This window comes from Triturus cristatus, chromosome 7 (assembly GCF_964204655.1).
Source record: "Triturus cristatus chromosome 7, aTriCri1.1, whole genome shotgun sequence".
Taxonomy (NCBI): Eukaryota; Metazoa; Chordata; class Amphibia; order Caudata; family Salamandridae; genus Triturus; species Triturus cristatus.
The window spans coordinates 1,060,028,657-1,060,053,791 of NC_140590.1; the positions used below are offsets into that span (position 1 = coordinate 1,060,028,657).

Here is a 25,135-nt window from a genome sequence, read left to right on the forward strand (position 1 = left end):
CTCAGAAGACATTTCAGTGTCTACTTTAGGTCTGGTGGAGGGAACAACCACATTCATTGATCTGCCCGTGACAAGCTGGTGAGGTGTGAGGTGATGGTCAGAACTGGGAGCGTTTCTGAGTGTGAACAGAGCAATGGGAAGGCAATAGAGCCATTTTTTTCCAATTGTGGCACTTATCTTACTGATTTTGGCTTTGAGCAGGCCGTTAAGGCGCTCACAAATACCATTGCTTTGTGGATGATAGGCTGATGTCAACTTATGTTTTATTCCTAACATTGAGGTGATTATGGCAAAGATATCATTTGAAAAATGGCGGCCATTGTCACTTCGAATAGCATCCGGTAATCCCCAGCGACATATGACCTCACGAAGCAAAAAAGTAGCTGCGGCCTTTGCGTCACAATGGACACATGGTCCAGCTTCAATCCACCTTGAAAATGGACATACCACTACAATGAGGTACCTGTAATTGTTGCATCTGTCAATCATGTCTATGTAATCAATGTGGAGTTCTCTAAAGGGACCTTTGGGCCTTGGTATTGTTGAGGCAACTGTCTTCATAGTTGGGTTAGGTGAATATTGTTGACAAATGAGGCACTGATGAACGAAGAGTTGTATCTGCTCATACGCATTGGGGATGAACCATTCTGTCTGCAAAGTTGTGGACATGATATCACGAGGGACATGTGTCGGAAGGTGTAACTGAGTGAGCGCTACTTGTAATAGTGCCTGTGGCATAACTGGCTTCCCTGTCATTGTCTGTCTGTAAATGAAATCTGAAACATCTTGTTGCACTCCTCTCTTCTTCCATAGCTCTTTCTCTTCAGGAGGGGCACTCTCCTGTATTTCTCGTAGGTGTAGTTGTGCAATGATATCATATTGCTGTGTGTCATCTATAGTGTATGGAAGTGTTGGATCAGTGGTATCTGAGAGCAGCGATTCACTCGTGTCATCTACTGTACTTTGTGTATCTACCTGTACTATGACGGATGCATCTTGAGCAAACAGGATGGGGGCACAGGTATTTTTCTCTGTCACTTGAGATGGTGCAGGTCGGGGCCCTCTGGCAGCTGCTTTCGCAGCCCAATCCGCCATGGCATTTCCTCTGGAAACAAAATCTTGGCCATTTGTGTGTGCAGTACACTTTACTACAGCCACTTCTGCTGGCAATGTTAATGAATCTATTAGTTCCTCAAGTAACTGTTTGTGCATTACAGGTGTGCCATCAGTTTTAAGGAAACCACGCCTTTTCCATCTCAGGATGCTGGAATGTGTTGTTGTGGTGACATATGCAGAATCTGAGTATACAGTAATCCTCTTATCAGCTCCATGTTTGAGGGCTGCAATCAAAGCTACCAACTCTGCTGCCTGCGCTGAATAACGTGATGGCAATGTTATTTGCTGTACGATGTCTAGAGAGTCAGAGGAGTCTCTCTGTTGTGCTCTGACCACTGCAGCACCTGTGTATCTTATTCCTGTCTCTTGATCAATGGTAGAGGAACCGTCAACAAAGTAAATTACACTATCTGGCAATGGATCTTCTTTCGCTGTTCCTGTCTCATCTGGACAATATGTGGCACAGTCATGACTGTCATCATCAGTGGTGGCAATGGGATGAACAAAGAACGTGGCAGGATTCACAGTATGACATTTAACAACCTTCAAAGATGGTAATGACAGTATGACTTCATATCCTGACACTCTTTGTGTGGTGAGAGTTGTTTTAGCTTTTTGTATCACTGCGAATACTGCATGCTCAGTGTACAGTGTCAGAGGGGACCCCATGACTATGGGGGTGCTTTTCTCAACAGCAAATGCTGCGGTTGACAAGGCCTGCTCACAAGGATAATGGCCTTTCATTACCGAGTCTAACATGCCACTGAAGTATGCAATGGGTTTGTGGCCCATGGGGTACTTCTGGGTGAGGACTGCTGTCATGACCTGTCCATTACAGTGAGTGAATAGATAGAACTCTTTTGTGTAGTCAGGAGAGCCTAACACAGGTGCGTTCGTAATCTCATCTTTCAATTTGGCAAAGGCTGACGTCATTTCAGGTGTCAAGTCAATCTTATTATGCCTGTCTTTGGCCGTTTTGACAGCTGCCAGGAGTGGTGCAGTAATGGTGGAATAGTCAAAAACCCATTGTCTAACGTAGTTCACTAGTCCTAGGAACTTTTGCATGTCCTTAACTGACTGGGGTTCAGGAGTGCTTCTTATTGCCTCTACTATTCCTGGGGTTACTTTTCTCCCTGATGCTGAGATCAGCTGTCCTAGGTACTGTACTTCTTCCTGACAATATTGGAGTTTCTGTTTGTCTACTTTGTATCCTCTCTGTGCCAATGTTGTGAGCAGAGCAACTGTATCCCGGCGGCACTGCTGCTCAGTGGTGCTACAGAGGAGTATGTCATCAACATATTGTAGCAAGGTGCTGTCACATTGGAAATTTGACAAGTCATCTTTGACAACTCTGTTGAATACACTGGGGGACTCACAGTACCCCTGGGGTAATCTTTTATATGTGAATTGCCTACCTTGGAATGAGAAAGCAAATAAGAACTGGCTGTCTATGTGTAGAGGGACGCTAAAAAATGCATTTTTCAGGTCAATGACGGAAAAGTATTTAGTGTCAGGTGGGATGTTGGTAAGTATCACTGAAGGGTCTGGGACGATGGGAAACTCTGGGATCACTATGCTGTTAATTGAGCGTAGGTCATGCACTAATCTCCATTGATTAGTCTTCTGTTTCCTCACCGGAAAAAGGCACGTGTTACACGGCGAGATACAGGGGTATATCACACCTTGATGTAGCAGCGCTTGTATGGTAGGGGCAATTCCCTCCTCTGCTTCCCTAGACAAAGGGTACTGGCGCACTCTGGGTAGAAGGGCACCTGGTTTCAGTGTTACCCTGAATGGCGCAGCTGATTTAATGAGCCCCACATTATTGGGACCTGTTGTCCAAAGAATGCTTGGTACCTGAGCTAAGTCTGAGTCACGGGTAGCATCGAATACTTCGGGCGGAGTCGGAGTTCTAATCTCAACTATCACCGACAAAGGTACTGGATTTTGGTAAATAATCTCCACTTTGGAATATTCCTCAGGATCTCCAAATAGTTGGTGATCTGAAATATTCCTTACCTGATGTCCAGGTTCAATGAAGATGACACAGGCCCATGTGTGGGCATTGTCGTCTAGTGCTAAGAAAGCTCCATACGTGGGTGTTATCTCAAGACAGTGTATTCCTAGGATCATATTTTTGTCAGGCACAGGCATGTTCTGTGACTGTGGACGAAAAAGGAATTCTTTGGGAAGTTGGACAGTGCGCCCATTCATCTCTGGTGTATTGGCAACAACAATGTGTACCGCTGTGGAGAATGCTTGCTCATCCATTGGGCGGGCTCTTATCTCATCTCTCAGGGAGGAATCCACAGTGACAGCCATCATCCTGCACATTGATGTACCAGGAATGGAACAAGTCATTGTACCGTTCTCTTTAAAACTAATTGTCATATTTAATTTGGCCATGAGGTCTCGTCCCAAGAGATTGACTGGGGACTGTGTTGAATAGAGCAGGCGTTGCTGAATACATTTACCTCCTATTTCCATTGGTACTGGTTTGGTAAAAGGGACCCTTATTATTGCCCCAGAGAAACCCTGTGTGTCTGCGCTCTGGTTGGAGATGGGCAGTGCTCCTTCCCTAATGCAGGAAAACGTAGCACCTGTGTCAACCATAAAACTATAAGTTTTGTTGTTTATCGTGACATACACAACTGGGTCCTCTCTGATATTTGTGAGGCACGATAACACGGGACACACTAGAGTTGTCTGTGGGCTGTCCTAACTTGAATATCCTCCAGCCTGGTACTGCTGGATGGTGCCCTGTGAAAAGGGATTGGTGGTGGGCAGTATCGTGGCTCCCTGAGGCACAGGAGCTTGCGTCTGTGGCACCATTTGGTACACAGGCATCTGTGGCTGAAGTAGCTGTGGCTGTGCTTGTTGGATCTGGGGCTGCACTTGGGCCATCACAGGTGTCTGTAATTGTACCTGCTGCAGCATTGGCTGCTGTGCTGGGGAAGGATAGGAGTATACTGCTTGGGGCGGCAGCGGCTGCTGCTGCTGGTAGTATTGTACTGGCACTTGAGTTTGTTGTGGATTTCCTCTACCTACTGACCTCCCTTCATCCCGCATCTTAATATTACATTCCCTCATATAGTGTCCTGGTCGCTGACAGTAGTAGCACACTCGTGCTCCTGGCTGTGGCGCAGGTCTTTGGAAGCCTAATCCTCTACCTCTCCCCCGCATCCCAGTATTTGCATACCTCATTTGCTCATTACCATAATACTGCTGTTGTTGCTCATTGGTGTATGCCTGTTGTTGCACACCATTATTGAAGGGCTGTGCCTGTAGGTTTGGTGCAGCTACTGGTGTGTTACCTCCTAGTGCAGTCTGGGCATCCTGTGGGAAATTAGTGACAGCAGTCATCTGACTCACTGGTGAAGCCACCATCATTGCATCAGGGGTCTCCCTTTTCTTAAGTTTTTGCTGCACTAATTTAGCTGCTGCATTTTCAATAGCTAACAACCTTTTCTTCTCCTGTTCCTGCTCCTTTTTGCAAAAATGAATGATGTGGTGTTGTATCTCTGGCCATGGTTTGCACTCCATGGCTACTATTCCATCTAATTTGTCCTGTACTGCAGTGGGCAGTCCCTTTTTTACTGTGTGGTAAAAGAACCTACAATTACCCCCTGTTACATCCCATTTTTCTCCCAATTCCTGATGCCATTTCTCCTTCATTCGTGAAATGTACTGTGCTGGATCTTCATTGCTTTGCATTGTCTGTGACATCAAAGAGCTGATGTCAGGAACGTCAGGAAACTTCCTACGCAATTCATTCCATAGGGGTGATCTAATCTTATTGAAGGGGTTACCGTCACACTGTGTATTAGTGGTAGACAGTCTTGTGTCAATACGTGTGAACATATCCTCTGCATCCTCTCCAATCAAGGAGGTGAGCAGACTTTTTACATCTCCAATAGCCAATGGAACACCTGCAGTGTGTTTCTCAAAGGCCTGTATCCATTTTCCAGCACCCTCTGTGAGAGGTGGGAGTTGTTTCTTTAAATTGTCCTTGTCCATTAGTGACCAAGGAACATAAAGGGGGGGATCTTTAACATTTTTAAATAACAGGGGGAGCTGGCGTGTCACCCCTGTGGGCCTTGTGTTGTCATATCTACGTGCGTATTTCTGCCAAACTCTTAGGCCCTTGCTCATATAATCGTAATCCCAATCGTCATCTCCCGCCCCCTGCAGAATACATTCTTCAGCTGTGGCCATGTCCTCTGGTTCAAATGACCCATCCCGAGGCCAGACATTCATTTGAGGTGCATTAGCTTCTGTCCAACCTGCTAAATTATCTGAGAATGGATTGACATAATAGTCAGTCCCTTCCCCAAGTATCACTATCTCATTTGGCGTCAGACCATTGGTCATTGACGGCAATGGCCTGTTAGGGGCCATGTGATGCAGAGTTCTAGATCTTGTTGTTCTTAGCGTTGCAGTACCTGATACATCATAATCTTGTGGGATGTCATCAGGCCGCCCATGGCTACCTTGCACTGCAAGTCTCTCTCTCTCTGTCCTTCTCTGCCTTCTCCATCTTGTTTCTGCCCGTTCGAGCACACTTGGTAGATCAAGATTATCAAGGTCCATCTGTTGTGCATCTGGCCTGCGTGGTGTGACTACTGGTGGCACTACCTGAGGTATGTGTATAGATGGGGGCGTGACAATTGTTGGCAGAGCTTGCGGTGTGCTTGGGTTGATCATCAGAGGAGCTGCTGGGTTACTCTGAGGTGGGGCTGGGGCTATGCTTTGGACCTCCTGATGGAAGTCTATCCATGGCTCCTGCTGTGGGGGGATCATTGGGACCCCACCACTACGTGAACCCACCGGGCCTGCAGCTCCAGCCAATTCACTTAGTGTTGGTGGCTGCCTTCTTCTAAATTGGCCTAAGCCACCCATTAGCTCAGTGAGTTGATCCTCTACCCTGTCCACTTGTAATGATAACCGCTGTATTGTTGCGGGGTGGCCAGTGGGACTCCCTGAATGTTGCTCGTGTGACGTGTCCCCTGATTCTCTACCTGTTCCTTGGTGTAAGTTGTGCTCTGTTCTCCATCTACTAATGTCCGCCTCAGTGATTATTTCTGGGCGAGATTGTTCACTATCTCTGTTTCCTCCATTGAATTGTAGCAAGTACTCTTCCTCTCGCTTGGGACCTGTGTTAAGGGGTCGCCACCCGTTATGGTGTGCCTGTGTATTGCTGTGCTGCTGGCCAGGGGAGAGGAATGGGCCATAGTGTCTAGTCCTTGTTTCTAAGGGCTCGCTATTGTCAGTGAAAAATGTAGGCGCTGTAGGGTTAGGCCTAGGAAACTGCAAGTGGGAGCTGTGCTGTGAATCACCAGAGGCTCCATCACTCTCTGAGCCCTCTTCCTGCTGGTGAGCTGCAGAGTTGGGTGCTGGTGTCAATTTTATTGTGAATAGTGCATCAATCTGACCTGGCATTCCTGATGTTGCACACTGCACCCCTGGGCTTTGGGAGCTTAGGGTTACCTGGCCCTGCGCATTCCCTGGCATGCTGTTTGGTGAATCTTCTGAGGGATCTGAAGCAGAAATATCCTCATGTCCTACAGCTGCCTGGTCATTTAAATTAGGCTCTAGGTCAGCCTTAACAACTCGCTCTGTATACATGCCATCTGCGTCATAGGCTGGTGGCGGTGCGGTAGGTACTGGGGCCTTTTCATCATTGTCCTTAAAGACTCTCCACAGAGCTAGGGTTTCTTTACGTTTATCTAGTTTGTTCCCAGAGTACTTCCCTTCCAGGAATGTTTGAGCATGATCTAGTACTGCCCTATCGAAGGTACCCTCTTTTGGCCAAGGGTGTAGCATAGTCTGTGTGAGCTTGTGCAGCTCTCCACAATGTTTTCTAATACGTTTCCCCTGAGTACTAAAATTCTTTATCACGTGTTCTAGTGGTGTTGCCATTATTCTCTAGCGTTGTGTGTATTCAGAAATAACAGTATACCTCCACTGGGTGTCACTTATCAACCTGCCACAGATGTGTTGTTATTTATAACCTAGGGTATTGTGTGGGTCGACTTATTTCTGACCACAACAATGTTATTCCCTTGGTAACAGGCGGTTTTGTAAGTATCCCCACAGTAATGGGTAATGTGTTATAGAAGGACGTCCCTGTAACTGCTCTATGATACTTAATGAGGGCTGCTGCTGCAGCTGCACATGCAGCTGCTGGGCGTGATGCTCACAAACCAGGGGTAAGTTGGGGTCGTTAAGTGCCTGCAACAATATCCTGTGCTGTTCACAGCCTAATACGTCGCCAGTGATTTGTGACCCTTCCTGTTGTTCCAGGTGGCTGTCGCCTGGAGGAGACGGTGTGAATAGAGGGGATGGTGTATGTGATTCTTGGTGAGCGAGATCAGGGCTCCCCAGCTGGGTTAATGCCGTGGAGGAGTCTCTAGCAGCACATGGCGTCGGAGGGGACACTAGTGGCGGCTGCAGCGGTGTATCTGGAGCGTCTTCCACAGAGGGGGTGCTTTGTGGCAGCTCAAGTACAGGGTCTGGGTTCAGGGTAGTGGGTCTATAGGTAGGCACTGGGAGGCGCAGCTGCACTAGGTGTAGTGAAGATACCTTTACCTCAGTGCCATGTGCTAGTGTGACTCCCAGCAACTTCCACGCTCTGGCTATCAAGGCACTTTGTCGCCTCCCAAAGGTTGCTATAGTCTGTTCGTCAGGATTGTGCACCGCTATTATTCTGTCATTTAATATGTGCAGAACTATCCCAACTGACTGATGTTCACTATTGCTCATCTGTATCCCTTAGTACTCTATATTAATATATATATATATATACTGCTCTCCTTATGTGTCAGTAGTCAGGGTGATCATATATTAGCTCGTCCCCCAATGCCTCTTTAATGGTTAAATAAAATGCCTCTTTAATCTCCCGCTTATCTGGACCGTTATAGACTCCTTCTGGTGAGAAGTCAGGAAACTGCAGGGCACCAGGATGTTCACCAAGGCAATAATGAAGGACCTTGCTTCGCAGGGGGTTACGGGGCCAGGAGCTAGTGACCTCAGTCAGTGTTTCTAATCCTGGCACTATCATAGAAATTTGCACATATATGGTGTCTGCGGTTCTATAAGTTCTGTAACCAAATATTCTATTCATCTGTGTACCTATGCTGTACCTCAAACCTTAGTGACACCTAGTTAATGTTAGCAGCACTAGAAATGATCAATGGTTTGGAAAAAAGGCAGCACTAAACAATATACTTGTAACAATTGTGGCGCAAAAACATTCCAAATACAAAACACAAAACTTTCAATAAAACGAAAATCACTACGGTTATCAGTGGCAGATCAATACATGTGGGAGTACAAACAACAGAAAAGCATTTACATTCCTCCCTAGTTATTGAATCTCACTAACAAACCAATCTTCTACATTTGGCAGTGATCTTCTGTTACAATGATAACTCTACCTAGCGGGTCTTATCCTAATAAAACGATACAGACCAGTCAACATCAATTTAACATAACCATCATGTCCTTATACATTCAATATACATCTGCATATCATAAACATATCATCAAATCTGCATATCATAAAACATATCATCAAAAAATACAAATAACAAAATAACTGTGCACGTAAATAATATGGCCTTACTAAAAGCAGCTTCTGTGTCAGTCAGTGACCCTTACTGCAGTGCCCATATAAGCACCAACCACAATAAAGTGCAATTGCTTCACTTTAATGAGCCTCTGTATGCATTATCAGACGGTAACCTGAAGTCATGCAGTCATGAAATTCTACATGTGTTTCACGAAAGAAGTAAGTCAGGCACGTTCAGAGTGTCTATTCTCAGACAATGACTGCATACCTTGCCCTCTGAAGGACAAAAATAGAACACGTGCTTCCTATTTACAAATGGCGCACGCACAAAAGGGAAACTGTCACAGAACTACCAAAAACTCATAATATCCAATAAACCAACCCGGGGAACCTCTTAAAATCCTCATAATCCAGGCGATATCCGTTATCCAGTAGCTAAGTGGACCGACAATATCCAACCTCTTTCCTACCTTGTATTGATGTAGGAGAGCCTCCACTGTATCCACACAGCACTCGGTGGAGCACTTTTTTATTGCTGAAAGAATACGATAGTAAATCGTATCTCTCCTTCTCTTCTACCAGGCCGACCCGTAGCCCCCTGATAAAGAGGCGCTCTCTGTTTCACTATATACAGAGAGACCCAACAGCAAGCTATACCAAAAAGAATAGCATTGAAAAGACTGCAGACATAAACAGCCTCTCCTTATCCCTTATTCTTTTTACTTTTTTATTGTCTTTCTTCTATGCCTGTTTTCCTACAAAACCAATGTAAAAATGTAAAATGTAATAATGAAAGAGGAGCTAAATAAGCCCGTGAAAGGCGCAAGACGCAGCCTTCTCCTCCGGGCACTCAAGACAAAAACAATAGCACACACATCTATATATAACAAAAGGAAACAATAAACCAACAATTTCCTGACCGTACTGTCCAGCTCAGAATTCTATGTCGCACACACAAGCCTCCCCAGTTAGAAATGTCCTTAGCGAGGCCAACCAAGACAGGAGACAGGAAAGAACTGAGAGCCGAGAAAAGCACAGAAGCCCCACAAGCGCTCCTTTCATAAACCGTTACCAAAGCGTCACCTCACGTCAGGTAGTTATAATACTCACCCGAGTGCTTGTACTCAAAGGCTTCGGCCAGAAAGGAGTCACGAGTGCTCAGTCTGCGTCCCCTCGAACCCAGCCGTTACTACCCCCGTCTGCAGGCACTGCTACTCCGAGTCACGGCACCAAAATGTCAGAGGGAGGATTTATTACAGGACAAGGAAGCTAGGGGCGGTACTCAGAGCCCCGGGAGCTAGCACAGAACTGGGCAGGAGAGTGAGTCAGGGACAAAAGGGGCACCTTAATTTGAGCAGGGGTGCCTGGGAACGCTCGCTCTAGAATTGAAGAAAACAGACATGGAATTTGAGGTAGAACACAATAGCAGTTTAATGAGAAGATGCAACTTCAAAGAAACCGCAAATCAAAGACACAAAATACAAAATACAGAATTCATATAATCACATGTCCATTCTCTCCATATCAGATTGCCTGAGAGAAGGAAAGCATTTTAAGAGACAAGTTATACCTAGGAGATATGTTTCAGAGTACAAGAACTCTATTACCTAGGAACTCTCACGTCTACTCTAGAGCCAGCATTCCTGCAATTTTGAATGAAATGAATACATTTTGATCAAATATAAAAAGACAATAACTAAGCATAACAGTACATTTCATATAGGTGAACACAACACAATGCTAAGCAGGCGCAGAAGCAAACACAAGAGCCCCTAAGAACTCTTGGGGAAACCTACGGAATCTGTCTGTCACCTACATACAGACAGCGAGGTAATCCGTTGAGGTGTCTGCGTGCTCCCCTTATATACTAAACTTTGGGCTGCTTTGCACGCAACTCTTACCCAAAAATAAACCTCGTCTGCAGAATTTCACCAGACATGTCGTCATTTACCACTTAATGCTGACAATGAACTAGGTGAAAAGGTCAGTTTCTCAGGCCAATCGCTTGTCGTAAATTACACAGAGCAAGCAGAAACTATAAGTAGACATTGTGCGCAAAGCGAAGAATACAAACAGATATTGTGCTCAAATCGAATATATACATACATAAATCCTCTCAACTTAAGCTCTGCGGTTGCCACTTCCTGAAATGCGGGAAACCTGCCCAGGAAGCAAGTGCTATGCCAGGATGCAGCTTACTGTATGTTGAAGTGTCAAGAGGATGCTGAACTTTTGGTACCGACCGGGTAGGGTGGGGGCTACCAGCTTGGAGGCAGAAAGCTTCGCAGAAAGAGGAACTGAATCTGCGTTGGGTCAGACCTGCCATCAGCCTGCGATGCACTAAAATGGCAGAGCCACGGTCAATTTAACAAAGGCCTATATATAAAAGGGCCTACACAGCACGGGCAAGTGGGAGGGATGTCTCAGGACAACTATATGGGACAATCAGTCCCTTTCTCATGAGGAACGACCGGGCACAAGTCATCCTTGTGGCTCCGCACTGGGAACGGAGAGTCTAGTATCCTGAGATTCTCAACATGAATGTCGATCCACCAATCAGGCTGCCCCTTCAGGAGCATCTTCTGTTGCAGCAGCAAGGGAGCGTCCTCCACCCGAACCTGTCCACTCTCCACCACCTTGTGTGGAGATTGAACGGCAGCAGTTGATAGCATTCGACCTTCTACCTGAAGTCTGCAATGTTATTCTGGCTGGAGGTGTCCCTTCACCAAGACACATGCTGTTGGAAGTAATTAGTATCTTACTGTACAGAAAAATCCATTGACCCACTTTCTGGCTCCCTTTCTAATATTTTGCTTTTTATTCTTGCCTTTGCTCAGCAGAGCTCTGCTTTGGTCGCTCTGAAGGGTTATCTTTTTGCCCTGTCTGTCTTCTTACGGCTACCTGACCAACCATCTTTATTTAAGTCCCCTATTGTAAATAGATTTTTGAAGGGTCTTGTCCATATTTTCTCCCCTTCTCCTTTTATTATGCCTCAGAGGGACCTTAATTTGGTCCTCACATTCTTGGTGTGTGCTTCTTTCGAGCCTCTTCACAATTGTCCCCCTCATACTGCTCACCATCAAAACAGCCTTTCTTGTTGCAATTAAATTGGGCCGGAGAATAAGTGAGCTTCAGGCTTTGTCTTCCAAGTTTCCATTCTTCTCAGTTTATCCAGACAAACTGGTGCTTCTCACTAGGGCTTCTTTCCTGCTGAAAGTGATGACACCATTTAATGTGGGCAATCTGTCACCTTGCTCACCTTCTGTGCTCCTCCACATCCCTTCAAGGAAAAGGAGCTACTCCACCGATGGATTCAAAAAGAGCATTGCCATTCTACCTTGACCGCACACAAGAGTCCCGGGTGGACGGCCTACTGTTCATGAGGTATGTTGGTGTGAAGAAAGGTCAGGCCATGCAGAAGCGGACCATCTCAAGATGGGTCATTGTCTGCATCAAGATCTGCTACACACTGGCAAAGAAGCAGCCTCCTGAAGACTTAAGGGCTCATTCCACCAGAGCTAAAGCTGGGACCACAGCGTTAGCACATGGAGTCCTAGTCCGGGGCATTGGCCAGGTAGTAACGTAGGCTTCCCTGCACACATTTACTATGCATTACTGCCTGGACAGCCCGGTCCGCAGGGATAGGCGTTTTGCCCGTTTAGTCCTGCAGAACTTCCTAGTTTAAATTTGTCTGCAGACCCACCACCGGGGATGATATTGCTTGGGTATCTATTCAAAGGTAAGGAATCTACGGCTAGAAGTCTCTATCAGATAAACCAGTTACTTGCCTTCGGTGACACCTTATCTAGTATGCATGCCGATTCTGGCCTCAGTGGAGGCCCGCAGCCGACACTGCCTCTTGTCTCTCCAAGCCGGCACCTACTGTTCTCCTAAGCTGCCGCTAGGGCACCCCAACTGATTGCATTTGACCATAACCTTGCACTACCCACTCTGTTTGTCGCCCTCTGCCGCTATCTGGGAGTGAAGCAGCCCTGCCAGACACTCCCCCGTCATGTTTGCTCCAGCCCTCCTACCTGCCCTTTCACCTCCATCGCAGCCTACTTTATGGGCAAGCACCCCACCTCCAGGCCCTAGCACACAGCTTTTGTGCCTGATGAGGGCCTCATAATTAGGCTCTTTGCGCCTCAGCGCCCCTCCCCCCTGCTCTAACGATTTGTTACACCTGGTCCCCAGACAGTGCTTGTGCCCTCACATAAGTTGCAGGGCCTGCACACATACCGCCCATTCTCCTCTTGCCCCTCGCGTGCCCCAAGCCTTCAGACTTCCTGTCTTTAGTTGCCCTCCTCAGCAGCTGCGTTTGCCCTCGTCACAGTGCCTTGCCTCAACGTCTATTACCAGCAGATCCTCACTCCCTGTGGTGTGCAGCAAGCAGATAGTTCTTGTAATAAGTGGGTCTCCCCCAATGCTTCTGTGCTGCTCCATGTGCTTATTGAGAGAGGCACCAAACAAATACCTTGGCCTGCCCCAGCTTGCCACTAGCCACCGTGTTGTGTCAACTTTCTTTAAAATGGTGGCTAGTAGCCTGATTTGCTGCGGTTTCCCCAGCCCTGCCCTGCCACCCACACCCTACCAGCATAGCCCAATTGCGTACCGTCACGTGGACCATACCAATTGCTCAAAGCTGCCTGGGGAGCAGACCTTCCCCCATCTGCTGTCCTCCAAGCCCCTATTACGAGTTGATTTCACATCTCACAATGTTTGTGTGATACATTGTCAAAAAATGTTAAATTATAAAGGCTCTCAGGTTTCCATTTTTACTGATTTCTACAAATGAAGACAGAAAATAATGCATTTCCTCCCTGTATTTTTTTTTTTTTTTTAAGTGGATAAATTCAGAAAATGTGCCTTCTTGCAAGTGACTCTCCATGCTGTCTTTCATTGGTTTCAGGCCAACAGCTGAGCCAAGTGACTGCATGATAAGTTAAAAAACACAGATCGAGATTTCCTTAAATACATGCATATGTTGATACATATGCATAATAAAATGCAAATATATACGCGCGGGTGTAGTGTTTTGTTATATTTGGCTGCTCAATTTGCTGAAACACAACAGGCAGCAAAGTACAAGTCCACGTTTATCAGTAAAATAAATGTGGAAATATACAATTTTCCCACTTTATTTATTCTAAATAAAAACCTGAATAATTATGGAGAAATGGCAATAAGATGGCCATAAAATAAATATGGATAAATATAGATGGATATGTTAAAAAAAAAAATATCATAAAACCGGGAGCCCTTATGAGTATGCATGGTGAAATGGCAAACCCCACCTTTATAGCATACAAGAATTATAGACATGTACTAAAAAACAAAAAAGAAAATCAATTAATGCTGTTTGAATCATAAGGAGCAAATGTAAACAACACAGGTCCTAGTAATCTGTAAATCTCGTGTACAGTCTGGAATGTGGTACAGATTTTTGGGTAATCTATTTGTTGAATTATATGTTTTGGTAAACAATTTATTTTATAAAAGGTTTTATTTGTTTTAATTTACTTTTTTTTTTTTTTAAACTGGTAGACTCTTGTAATGATCATGTTGCCCCTGCTTCTCAGTCTCCTCTTTTTCCTTCCCTTCTTTTCCTTGTCTCTGTCACTTTCCTTTCTTCTTCCCTTCCCCATTTTCTATGAATTCAGGGCCACATATACTTGTCTGTAGCGACCACCTACAAAGAAGTAATTATTCAGTGTTATGTACCCATTTCCCCTTTGCCCCTTTTCTGGTACTTTAACCTGAGATCAATAATATAAGCTATATGTTTCGAATTAATTTCTTATTCAAAATACTTATTTCGTCTTTTTCACTAGATATTTCCTTGAGCACATAGATTGTTCACTATAACTCAAGTTACTGAAATGGTTTCCTCTTTGCTCTCTCTGATAGGTCAGCACAACTACCTGTGCGCCGGGAGGAATGACTGCATTATCGATAAAATCCGGCGGAAGAACTGCCCAGCGTGCCGATATCGCAAATGTCTTCAAGCCGGAATGAATTTAGAAGGTATGCTCCTTTTTTTTCTTCACTGCCGACATTGAGAGTCATTGTGTCACTGCACTATAGAGAGGGCCACCAGAATTACAAGGATCTGAGTCCACAGCGTTTTCCTCGTATTTATGCATTCCACCACTCTTGCGACATAATCCAACATCTTCTTTATATTTTCAGATTAAACAAAAATAGTTTCCAGCTCAAACTGTTTGAAAAATATTAACATGAACGCGGTACCGGGTATTGGAAAGCACTTTGGCAGGTTCACTAGTCACCTTTCAAGTGTTGATTGCTGCATTCGAGTTCCAAACTGATACTAATCCGGCGAAACCCTTCCCAGGCGGCATTAATACCACCAGTTGGTGGACTGATGAAAGGCGTCTAGCTACCGAATGAAAAAACCCTGACATATTTTAATTTAAGTCATGTACGGTGTAAAGGATTATTAATTCTTTAGCTGTTTGAAAAGGTTTCACTTCATTATTCGATTAAATTGATATTACATCCAAGACAGGGTTTTTTTATTTGAAGAGTGCAGTTAGAGTAGAGAAAAATCCCCCACATTTTACTTCTCTTTTCAAAGATTGATATCGGAGTCCTCACAGTGCCTGAAAGAATATGGAATTACTTTAGCCAGGTATCAATGACACCTTCATTTCTATTTTGTACACTAGAAAAGTATATTCCAGCCTCCTCCTGCACAACCCCATGGGTTATCCAGTTCATAGTCACATTTTATGTAAAACAAAGATCTAATCCTGTGCTTCTAGGTAAGGCCATGCATCCAAGCCTACCAGTTGTATCTGTGATTCATTGATGCAATGTGTTTTCTGTTAGGGTGAGTGGTATGAGGCAGTTCAGTTTACCTGCAGTCTCAGCAAGTAGTGTCAACAGTATTTCTAAAATAACCCATACGCATTTGCAAAATCTAACAATTTTGGAGAATTGTCAATTCTATTAGAATACTCTTCGATTACAAGCAAATACCTAAAGTGCTTGTGAAGATGAGAGTAATCCCTCAGTTGATTTTTCCACAAATAAAAGTGCTTTCCTTGTGGAGAAACTCCTTTCCACCACACCCATGAAGTTTTGAGGTGGTACATCCCTCTTCCCACCTTGAGAAGGGATTTAATCCACCTGTATCTGGAGTAAATTGCTGACCATTTCTGGGATTGGAAAGGTTGTGAGATGTTGGTGAATGACCATAAGATGCGTGTTCATAAACTGTCAAGGCTGAACATGCCTGGAATTGCCCACTTGACACTCTTTGTGTGAGATTTACTCCCCACATAAAATTATATTGTTGTTGAACGTAAATGACTTTTAAAATTGCCAGGTCACCTTTTTCTTAAATCCTAGTAATCGTATGTCCAGCCATTTGCACTCATACATCTACAAGCGCAAGCGGCTTTGTGAATTGTGCCCACTTATTTTCTTTTTTGTTTTTTGAAGCTATATTTCTCCAATGTCACAGGTTTATGCATGCACTCTGTGAGATACCCAAGCCCCTCTCGTTGTGTCCTTATTGCTCAACTCTGACAATGGACTACAGTTTCCATTTAGTCTCCAGCTCGGTCTTTCCTCTCACAGTAGGAATGTCTTCCTGCATTATCTTCTCTCCACCACCCGCTAAGTTTCCCAGGCTGCAGTTAGTGAAGATGTTTCCAGAAAGGTTTGCCTGACCCTAGACAGTCTCCCCCCCCCCCCTCCCCCAATCTGTCTTTGGTCTCATTTTATGATCAGCTTCCTTCAATGAGTATGCATGGTGTAGGAGACTCACCTTTTGCAGGCTGCACTTCTTGTGATGTTGCCATCTTGTCATGGCTGCCTATATACTCTTCTTGGTCGTAGCTCTCTTTGACCTCAATAGGATTTTTTCACTATGATGAGTTCATATGGAGTGTGCTATGTGTCAACCGCCCTTTGTGTGAATGTTGAAGAATTTTAACATTGCAACACAAAGATTTCTGTTCTCACCACTATATTGCGTCCCTGACACAAGTTTGTATGTTGCGGGTTCCCTGGTTTTCACAGGATGCAGATTGTGTGGTACAGTGATCCCTGTGAACTGAACAATCGAAACTTACTGGTGTAGTGATCTTTGTGACCTGAACTGTAACAACTTAGTCCACAGATCTTTCTTTGCTCCCCTTGTGATAGTTTGTATGTATTCCGTCTTTTATATGCCCAAGCTGTACTTAATGTCGGTGACAGTCCGTTAGACCACTAATACACAGCACTCAATGTGTTCTTGAGATGCATGGTACCACTTGGCACAGAGATCGATGTAGTGCTAAAACTGATCCTTCACTGCCCTCTTCCAGACCCATCGATGTTCTTAGTATAACTCTCATGAAATGAGACTGATGTGTTCTCTACGAACGCGTGGGGCAGCCAGGCGAGGATAAAAAGGGGAGTGTTTCCCCACCTGTTTTACTTGTGTCCTCGCCTGGCTGCCTCACCGCTTTGAATCTTCGCTCCTGGACCTCGTTGCTGCTGGGAAGGATCGCGGCGGCCTCCGGACGAAGCTTTCTTTCTCCCACCCTCCCATTCCCTTGGAGTGCGTCTCTGGCGGGGAAGGGGTCATGTCTTGTCACTAAACAGGTGGTCAACCTTGGCATCCGTAATTGAATTGCAGGTAAATTCTGAATTATGAAGCCTTTGTCTTAAGAGCCGGGGCTGGGGGTTGCCGTATGGGGTTGGGACTTCCGCTACAGCAACTGCCCCATGGTCTCTCACGGTACTCCATTACATAGCCCCGGAGGATGTCGAAGGATGGCGTCAGTGCCAGGGGTCCAAGGTAGGGCCCGGTTGCCCAGTCCCATCCCCATTGGGTGCCAGGGGGAACCCTTCTTGGTTTGGCTCTGGCACTGTTATGTTGGGGGCTCAGTTGTCATGCTGGCCCACGCCCCCTTTATCTTGAGGGGGCAAGGTGAATTTGCCTTGTGATGTGCAGTTTGTGGTAGGGGGAACACAGTCCCTAATCATTCGGAATAGTCAATGCTGTGGTGCCTGGGAAGTGGCTGGCCATGATTCCTTTAAAGAACTGTTGATAGGAACCAACATGTATTAGTTCTTGTAATCAAAAGTGTCTTGATGTACAAATGTAAATAACAATTGAAAGTTTTGATATTTTCTGTTAAGAATGTTGAGTTTATGGAAATGGAATCAATACGACTGGAGAATTGTATATTCTCTAACGCCATAATGGTGTCTGCGTCCCTTTGTAACCCCCTTACCCCCCAAGAATTCCCTGGGGAGGGGAAAGGGGGGGATTGGTTAGGGTAGGTCTCGGGCCACTCCCCCACCTGTAATTGCTGGAGTCCAAAGTTTTTCTTAACCCTTTCGCTGCGGCGGGAATTCCGCCGCAGCGCTGGGGGGTGCGGGGGGGCAGCGCGGTGGCGCTGTGCTCATGACGGAGCCGCTCCGTCATGAGCCACGGTTGAGCTGTGCTCATGACGGAACGGTTCCGTCATGACTCCGCCCATTTGCGTTGTCCCCCCGCACAGGCGGGGAAACAGCGCCGCGTAGGCGGAGCGGCCGCCAACGGCCGTGACATGACGGAACCGTTCCGTCATGAGCACACGGCAACCGTGGCTCATGACGGAGCGGCTCCGTCATGAGCGGGGAAGGGGTTAAAAGGCCTCGTCCTGTGCTGTCCAAAATCGGGGTGCTAAATTCCAAGGCTGCGTATGCCTGATTCTACCTCCTACCTCTAATCCCCGCCAGCCACTCCCAGTCAAACTATCTGATACTCCTGGGTTCTTTTATAATCCCTGCTTTCTCCTTTTGTGACTGTTTTCCGCCTTCCTCTACCTCCTCCTTTCCGCCTTTTGTGTCTTTTCTTTCTCTTGCTCTTGATCAAAGTCTGTTGATGAAAAAGAAGTCCTTGGGCCTCACCTGCAACCACTAGCTAAAATTAAGCACTGGCTGGCTCTCTTTCTGTCTCACAGTGGAGCTCAGTATCATGGAAAAGTGCTTGCCTATTGCCAGCAAAAGTAATGAAAGACACACTGCATTCAGGCCTAGACTGCGGCACCAATTTAGCAACAATGAGATTACATTCTAAACAAGTGCATGCCTATGGAGTCTCGGATGTTTCACCCTGCAACTCACCAAGCAAGGGATGAGGCTGACAGATGGGGGGCGCTTATGAGGGAAGAGGCAGTGTGGAAGCAACAGAGGATGGACAAGCGCATGCTGAGGAAGGTAAAGCCCTCTGCACCACAATGCAAGCCAAGAGCCAGGGGTGCACTGCAGGGCCCCTCCAGCACTAACTTGGGGTCACAGCTGCGACCCCTGGCACTCCTTCTGTGACCCCTGGGCTTAGAAGTAGCATAATGAATGGCAAAATTAGAGGCAGCTCCCCCATATGAGCGTAGGTGCTCTACCTTTGTGTTCTGTCACTTTTTGACTACACAAATAGTGAATAACAGTCTATTATTCAGCATAAACATAATGGAAAAATTAAGCACCAGGAGCTGGAACTGAGACCTCTTTAAATGTATGTTGTATGTGAGCTTGTCGGTGAGTGTGTTCGAGTGCTGGACAGTGTGCGTGTTTGTGAGAGTGTCTCTATGCGAGTATTTGTATGTGTAAATTGAAGCGCGTGAGAGTCAGTGACAGGTCGTGAGTGGGATTGTCAGTGAGTATGAGTGAGAATTGCTGAGTGATAACGTACAAGTAATGATAGAGTGAGTGAATGAGGGAGAGAGAGAGAGTGTGTGTGTGTGAGTGAGAGAAACTAAGGGAGTGAATGAGAATGAGGGGGTGAGTACAAGTGAGCATGAGTAAGTATGATTAAGTCAGAATGGCTTAGAATGAGTTAGAGTGATTCGGAGTAGAGTGTAAAGATAGTGGGTGACAATGAATGAGAACAAGTGACAATGAATCGGGGGCTGTGAGTGAGTGAATGTAAGTGTGCATGGGCGAAAACGTGGTGTTATGCTTGGTAGACTGCCCTTGCCCTAGTATACAGAAGGCAATTATATTGGCTTATAGAGGCACGTATGAAAAAATACTGCCACTGGCATACGGAGAGCAATTGTTAGCATGACGGGCCCCTGTGAAGGATACTGGTACTGGCTTTCTGCAGGTCCGTCGTCAACATGGAATGTGGTGAGCGAGATTTCTGAGAGGCCTGAATTATATTAGTTTCAGAACTGATTGGTGGGAGACAGTCACCTTTGAAATCTGTTCTTGAGGGACCTCCTTCATCTGTCAGTTGTTTTTCGGATGTATGGGGGTAGTCCTCTTGACACTATCAGTCACCCCTGTTTCAAGATGGGAACAGATCTTCAAACGTAGTCATTAATGCGCTTTCATTTCAACAGCACGAAACGGAAGTGCAAGTAAAACTACTTCCGCCGATCCCAAAACACATCCCGACAATTGGCCTCAAATGGGGGACTTTAAATAACTTTATCACTCACGCAGAGGACACGTGCGTGAGTGATAACGTTATTACATGTCCTGCTCCCCAAAATTAGACCAATTGTCCTCTCTGTGGGAAGCGATGCAGTCTGCTGTTGATGACCCTCATCTGAGGTGTACAGCGCCTGGACAGACAAATATTAACAAGGGAAACTCTTCTGATGCAAATTGAACTAAGTAGCAAGCACTGCCCTTATTCATGCGTTGCAACAGAATTGTTGTGGTCAGGACTATAAATAATGATAGGATAAGGACGCCAAGTATCAAATATAGCGCTTAATTTCTTGATTGCCTCTAGCTGCTGGGATTGATCCAAAAATATCGGTTTTAAACTTTCATTAAATGTGATATTTGGACTCTAATGTGTGTTCCTGACTTGTTAAATATGCAGTGTTCAGTTCATAGTGCCATGTGCTGTTTACAGCTGGTGATGTAACAACTTAATTCAAAGGGGCTAGAGTCTGAACTCTTCACATAGAGCACACTGCAAGATGAGTCACATATTGGCCCTTGTACTGTTGCACACCTATAAACCGGGTTGGATTGGGATTAAAAATCGGTCCGGGCACGCTAAAAAAATGTGGCCCACATTTGCATATTGTCTTTCTGGAAAACACTGCTGAAATTTATTTTAAAAGTGGGAGGGTAAAAAAATGCACGGATTAGTACTGGTGAAACACACCTGAAAACAAGTGAGGCTACTTCTGCTGGGCCCCCTGCCCCGCTCAATATGCATATATTAATGGGCTGGCCCAGTGAGAGAAAGGGAGTGACACCTCTGCCCGTTGATAAAAGGGAGGTAATGGACGCCCATCTGCCTCCAGGAAGGCCACTCAAGCACCCACTGGGCCGCTGGCGGCATCGAACAATGCATAAACTGCCCAAATCGGCCCCCCAGACTGCTAAAAAAAGCAGCCTGCAGCTGAAACTGGACACCGGCCCATCGGGCATTGCCCGAGTGCCCACGTTACCGATCCAATCCTACCTATAAGGTGATGGACTAGGAGAACTAGAGGCAAAGTCTTCCATAGTACTATGAGCATACTCTGCCACTGGGGCCTACCCTACCCTATGTCCAGTGCAATAGCCTCCAAATGAAAACGACATCCTTTCACACACAATCCTTTCACACACAATCCTTTCATGAGCATTCAACACTCTTGAGAATTTTACTTCGTAAAAGCGAATATTGCTGAACCTGAAGGGCTCTGGACCTGTATTATACTAAGTGCCCCAGGGGTGCAAGGGTTGTTTGCGCCCACTTTGCGCACCCCTGGGGCACTTTAGTATTACAAAAGGGTCTGCAAGTGCTTGTGCGGCCCCTTCTGTAATACTGAAAGCGCTGGCGCAAATAAAGCGCCAGCGCTTTCTCAAGAGGGCATTTCCTCCTTTGCGTGGGGGATTTCCCCATGCAAATGAGGGAATGAATCCCTTTGCCTATGCGCCTGTGCCATATTACAGACGCAGGCACAGAGGCAAAGGAGCTCTCAGGAGGTGCACTGACCGTGCGCCACCCGATGACAGCCCTAAGGATGCGGCAAAGTGGGACCTATGAACCCCCAGACATCCCCTTGCATGTGGGTGCAGTCACTCACTGCACCCGCCTGAAAGCTGTTATATAATCCCCTTTAAAAGTGCAGGCGAGTTGCTGCCTGCATTATGAAATGCAGAGCGGCTGCTTCAAAGCCGCTCCGTATTTCACTTTATTTATTTATTTTATTTTATTTATAGAGTTTTATATAGCGCTAACGTGACCCTTGGGTATCTGAGCGCTTCACAGTTACATGGGTTACATTTGGAATATAGCGAGTATAGCTATACACAGTTATATACAATATACAATGTATACTGAGGTACAATTGGAATATAGCGGGTATAGCAGCATTAATATATATACAATCCGGTACAGGATTCTCCTAGCAGTAACGGCAAAACAATTATATACAATGTACCATGAGGTACATTTGGACCATAGCGGGTATAGCAGTATTAATATATATAAAAATGAAATATATAAAAATGAATGTGCTGCACAAGTTTGCGTCTGCCCAAGGGGGCAGGTCATTCTATGTAAAAGGGAGCGCTTTCTCTGTGCCTGGTGCACCTGTTTCAAGATGCGCCTGGGCGCAAACAGGGAAAGTGCGCCCTATACATAATAGGGCCTGTGGTGTTTTACTTGACTAAGTGTCCACTTATGAAACCACTAAATACAAGATGGAGGCTTTGACTTCAAGTGCCATATGATACATAGTGCCCAAGGCGTACAGCAGGCGTTTCTACCTGTTCTTTGTTTCCCGGTGCACTATCGTATCACAGAAGGGGCCGCAGGCGCTTGCACAGCCCCTTCTGTAATATGGATCATGTCAAAGCCGATTGAGTGTCAGTGTGAACCCAAGTGGATGTGCCCTCATTTGAATTTCAGTGTGGCCCCTCGTCAATTCTATGCATTTTTGCCAGGACTATATTACAGTTGAGGGTTCAGAGACAAATTAGGGCATCAGGAGGCAGAGTGACTCTGTGTCACACAGCTGTGTGCCCAGCGGTTGCCTCTTGTGAGGGGGCACCGGGCTTCCATGGACTCCTAAAGCAACCTCCCCTCCCACCCAAACCTCCTCTCCCCAAGTAGGCAGCTGTAGTTATTCACTGCACTCGTCTGCCGGGGGTGTTTTCTGGAGCACCATAGAAACACTGCATGGTTCTTTGGTAATTAAACACACGAGATATCTTTCTCAAGGTTTTTTTGTGGGGTGGGAATAGGAGTCATTACTATTCCACTAAAATTGTCTCACAAATTGCAACATCTACAGTATAAACTAGAATACATGTGACATAGTTAAACACACTCTTGAAATACCTGATCTGAGAGCACTTGTGTGGGTGAACAAAGAAGTCTTTACAAACTGGCCACGTGGTTAGATTAACGCGCGCCAGACTTCAGGCCTGTCAGTAATCACTCGGGTCTAGACTGGAAGAGCAGTTTAGTGATCTGCTTCCATGAGGTTCTTTTAAGTACTGCACTCTGGATTGAACCAGAGCTTGGCCCAAGTCAAAGACTGGTTTTAGGACCACCCAGTAATACATGTATTTCTGCTATTAGTCAAAGCAAACTGATGATACTGTATTTTTGGGTAGAGCAGTGTTTCCCAAACTGTAGGAGCCAATTTGTGGTGGGTCGTGAAATTCCAAAAAATTAAATAAAGATGCCTTTAAATTCTGTAATCATCTTGTCCCATTTGCTGCGCTTCAAAGACACAGGTCAAACTCTAGGCTCTGTCTTAGGACAGATTGCTGCTTATGTTTGTTAACATTTTGATTGGTGATTCCAATCTGTTCTCGCTCTGCAGTCAGCGAAAGTAAAGTGAATTATGTGACAGTATTGCTTGGGTACAGGCACTGCAAAAGGAAAGGCTGTAGGATGTCATTTTTTGTAACACACAACTTGGGGGAAACTTTAGCGTCGGTGGTGCATGGTGCGACAGTCTTAGGCCGTAGCCCCTCACTTACCACTCCATGGATTCCTGCACCACCATTTTCCAAGGGTACGACTCAACTCTTCATAGCCACTCTCTCATATGTATTTAATTTCTTTTAGTTTCGTGCTACTCATACCAAATGCAGGGCGTCTGACAACTTTATATCACGCACACACATTATACAGAGGCAATGAATCATGCAAGTATGCAAATCAATGAATAGAAAATCATTAAAAAAAAAAAAAGAATGAGGGCTACACAGTGTAGGAGTCTCATGTCATCCATACTGGTAGGCAGTATATTTCAGGAGGGCTTGTTGTGGAGAAGCACACACTCAGGTTTTAAAATGTAACACAGTGGACTAGGTTGGCTTTACTAATAAGAATGTTTTTCTGCCCGTATCCTTTTTAGCATCCTTGAGTTAACAAAAGACTGGGAGGGGGCATATAAGGTTCTAAACCTAGGCCTTGCTGTTTGAATGTAGCTCTTTGATGCCAGTTTAGAGCTCGCTGTGCTATTTTAGGATTGCAACTTATGAACTGCAAGTGACAAAAAAAAGATTTCTGACGCAGTTGTATGATCTGCATGTTACACATGCTTTGTAGCAGTAACATTAACCCTCTGTGCTACTTACATTGAGTCAGAACTGGACTAGAGAAACTGGAGGACTAAGATCTCTGCAGCAGGCAGTAATCACCAGAGTTAGCAAGACATTTTCATTATGGCCTGCAAATTGCTGGGTGCACAAGGAACTCTTCAGCTGGTGCTTTTAACCTCGAAAATATTTCACTTGCTGATGCTCAAATGATAAATATTCTCTTAAACCTGATTCCCAGACATTACCATTTGTGTGCAATATAGTTTTAGCTGTAAAACTGAATGTTCAAATGACAGTGCGCTACCACATGATGCTTTAGTTACATCCAAAAGTTGTCCATCTCATCCTTTAAAGCTAGCTGGGTCGCTGAAATTTGTCGTTCTAAAAAATGGGTTGGGAATCAGCGGCGTAGGCGTTCAATAGAACCCATACATTTGATTTTCAGCCACCACTTGTTAGGAGACCATTCTTTTACTTTCTAATTAGGTATTGATACTTGTATAGCGCAGGCCTGATCACATAGTCAGCTGACCACTTGAGAAACCAGAGTAACAAAAAAGCAAAAAGAGTGGAGCCAAAGGCAAATAGTAGTGTCAGTAGTGTTTATCTTTAAGGTGAACCTTGAGAAATTATGTAGGGAGTTGTTCTCTGACTGGCAGTAAGGAGAGCAGATAGGATGGAATCTAAGAATTAAGTGGAGAAGATGAGGAAGAAACAATTAAAAAGCACTTGGAGAAGAGTCTTGAATGAAGATCAGGTACACATGACGGAACCCCATAATTCATCCCTCTGCGGGGCAACAGCAGTTGATGTAGTCCAGTACACCTCACCTGTAGTAGAATCACTGTGTAATAGGTGACACTTTTTGTGTTTTAATTTGCAAATATAAGTGAAGAGTAGAAGATAGATTGCAAAATCCACTCCGCTCACAGC

The 25,135-nt window shown here is 45.4% G+C and overlaps 1 protein-coding gene and 1 pseudogene across 3 annotated transcripts in view; one reads left to right on the forward strand and one right to left on the reverse strand.

The window, feature by feature from the left end:
- Positions 1–25,135, forward strand: part of NR3C1 (nuclear receptor subfamily 3 group C member 1) — a 514,836-nt gene that overhangs the window by 310,419 nt on the left and 179,282 nt on the right. For all 3 annotated transcript variants that reach the window (XM_085618126.1, XM_085618127.1, XM_085618125.1), the window contains exon 4: positions 14,594–14,710. In XM_085618126.1, the coding sequence (XP_085474252.1) occupies positions 14,594–14,710 (117 nt within the window). The remainder of the gene's footprint in view (positions 1–14,593; positions 14,711–25,135) is intronic.
- On the reverse strand, positions 1,035–1,938 carry LOC146811088 (uncharacterized; annotated as a pseudogene).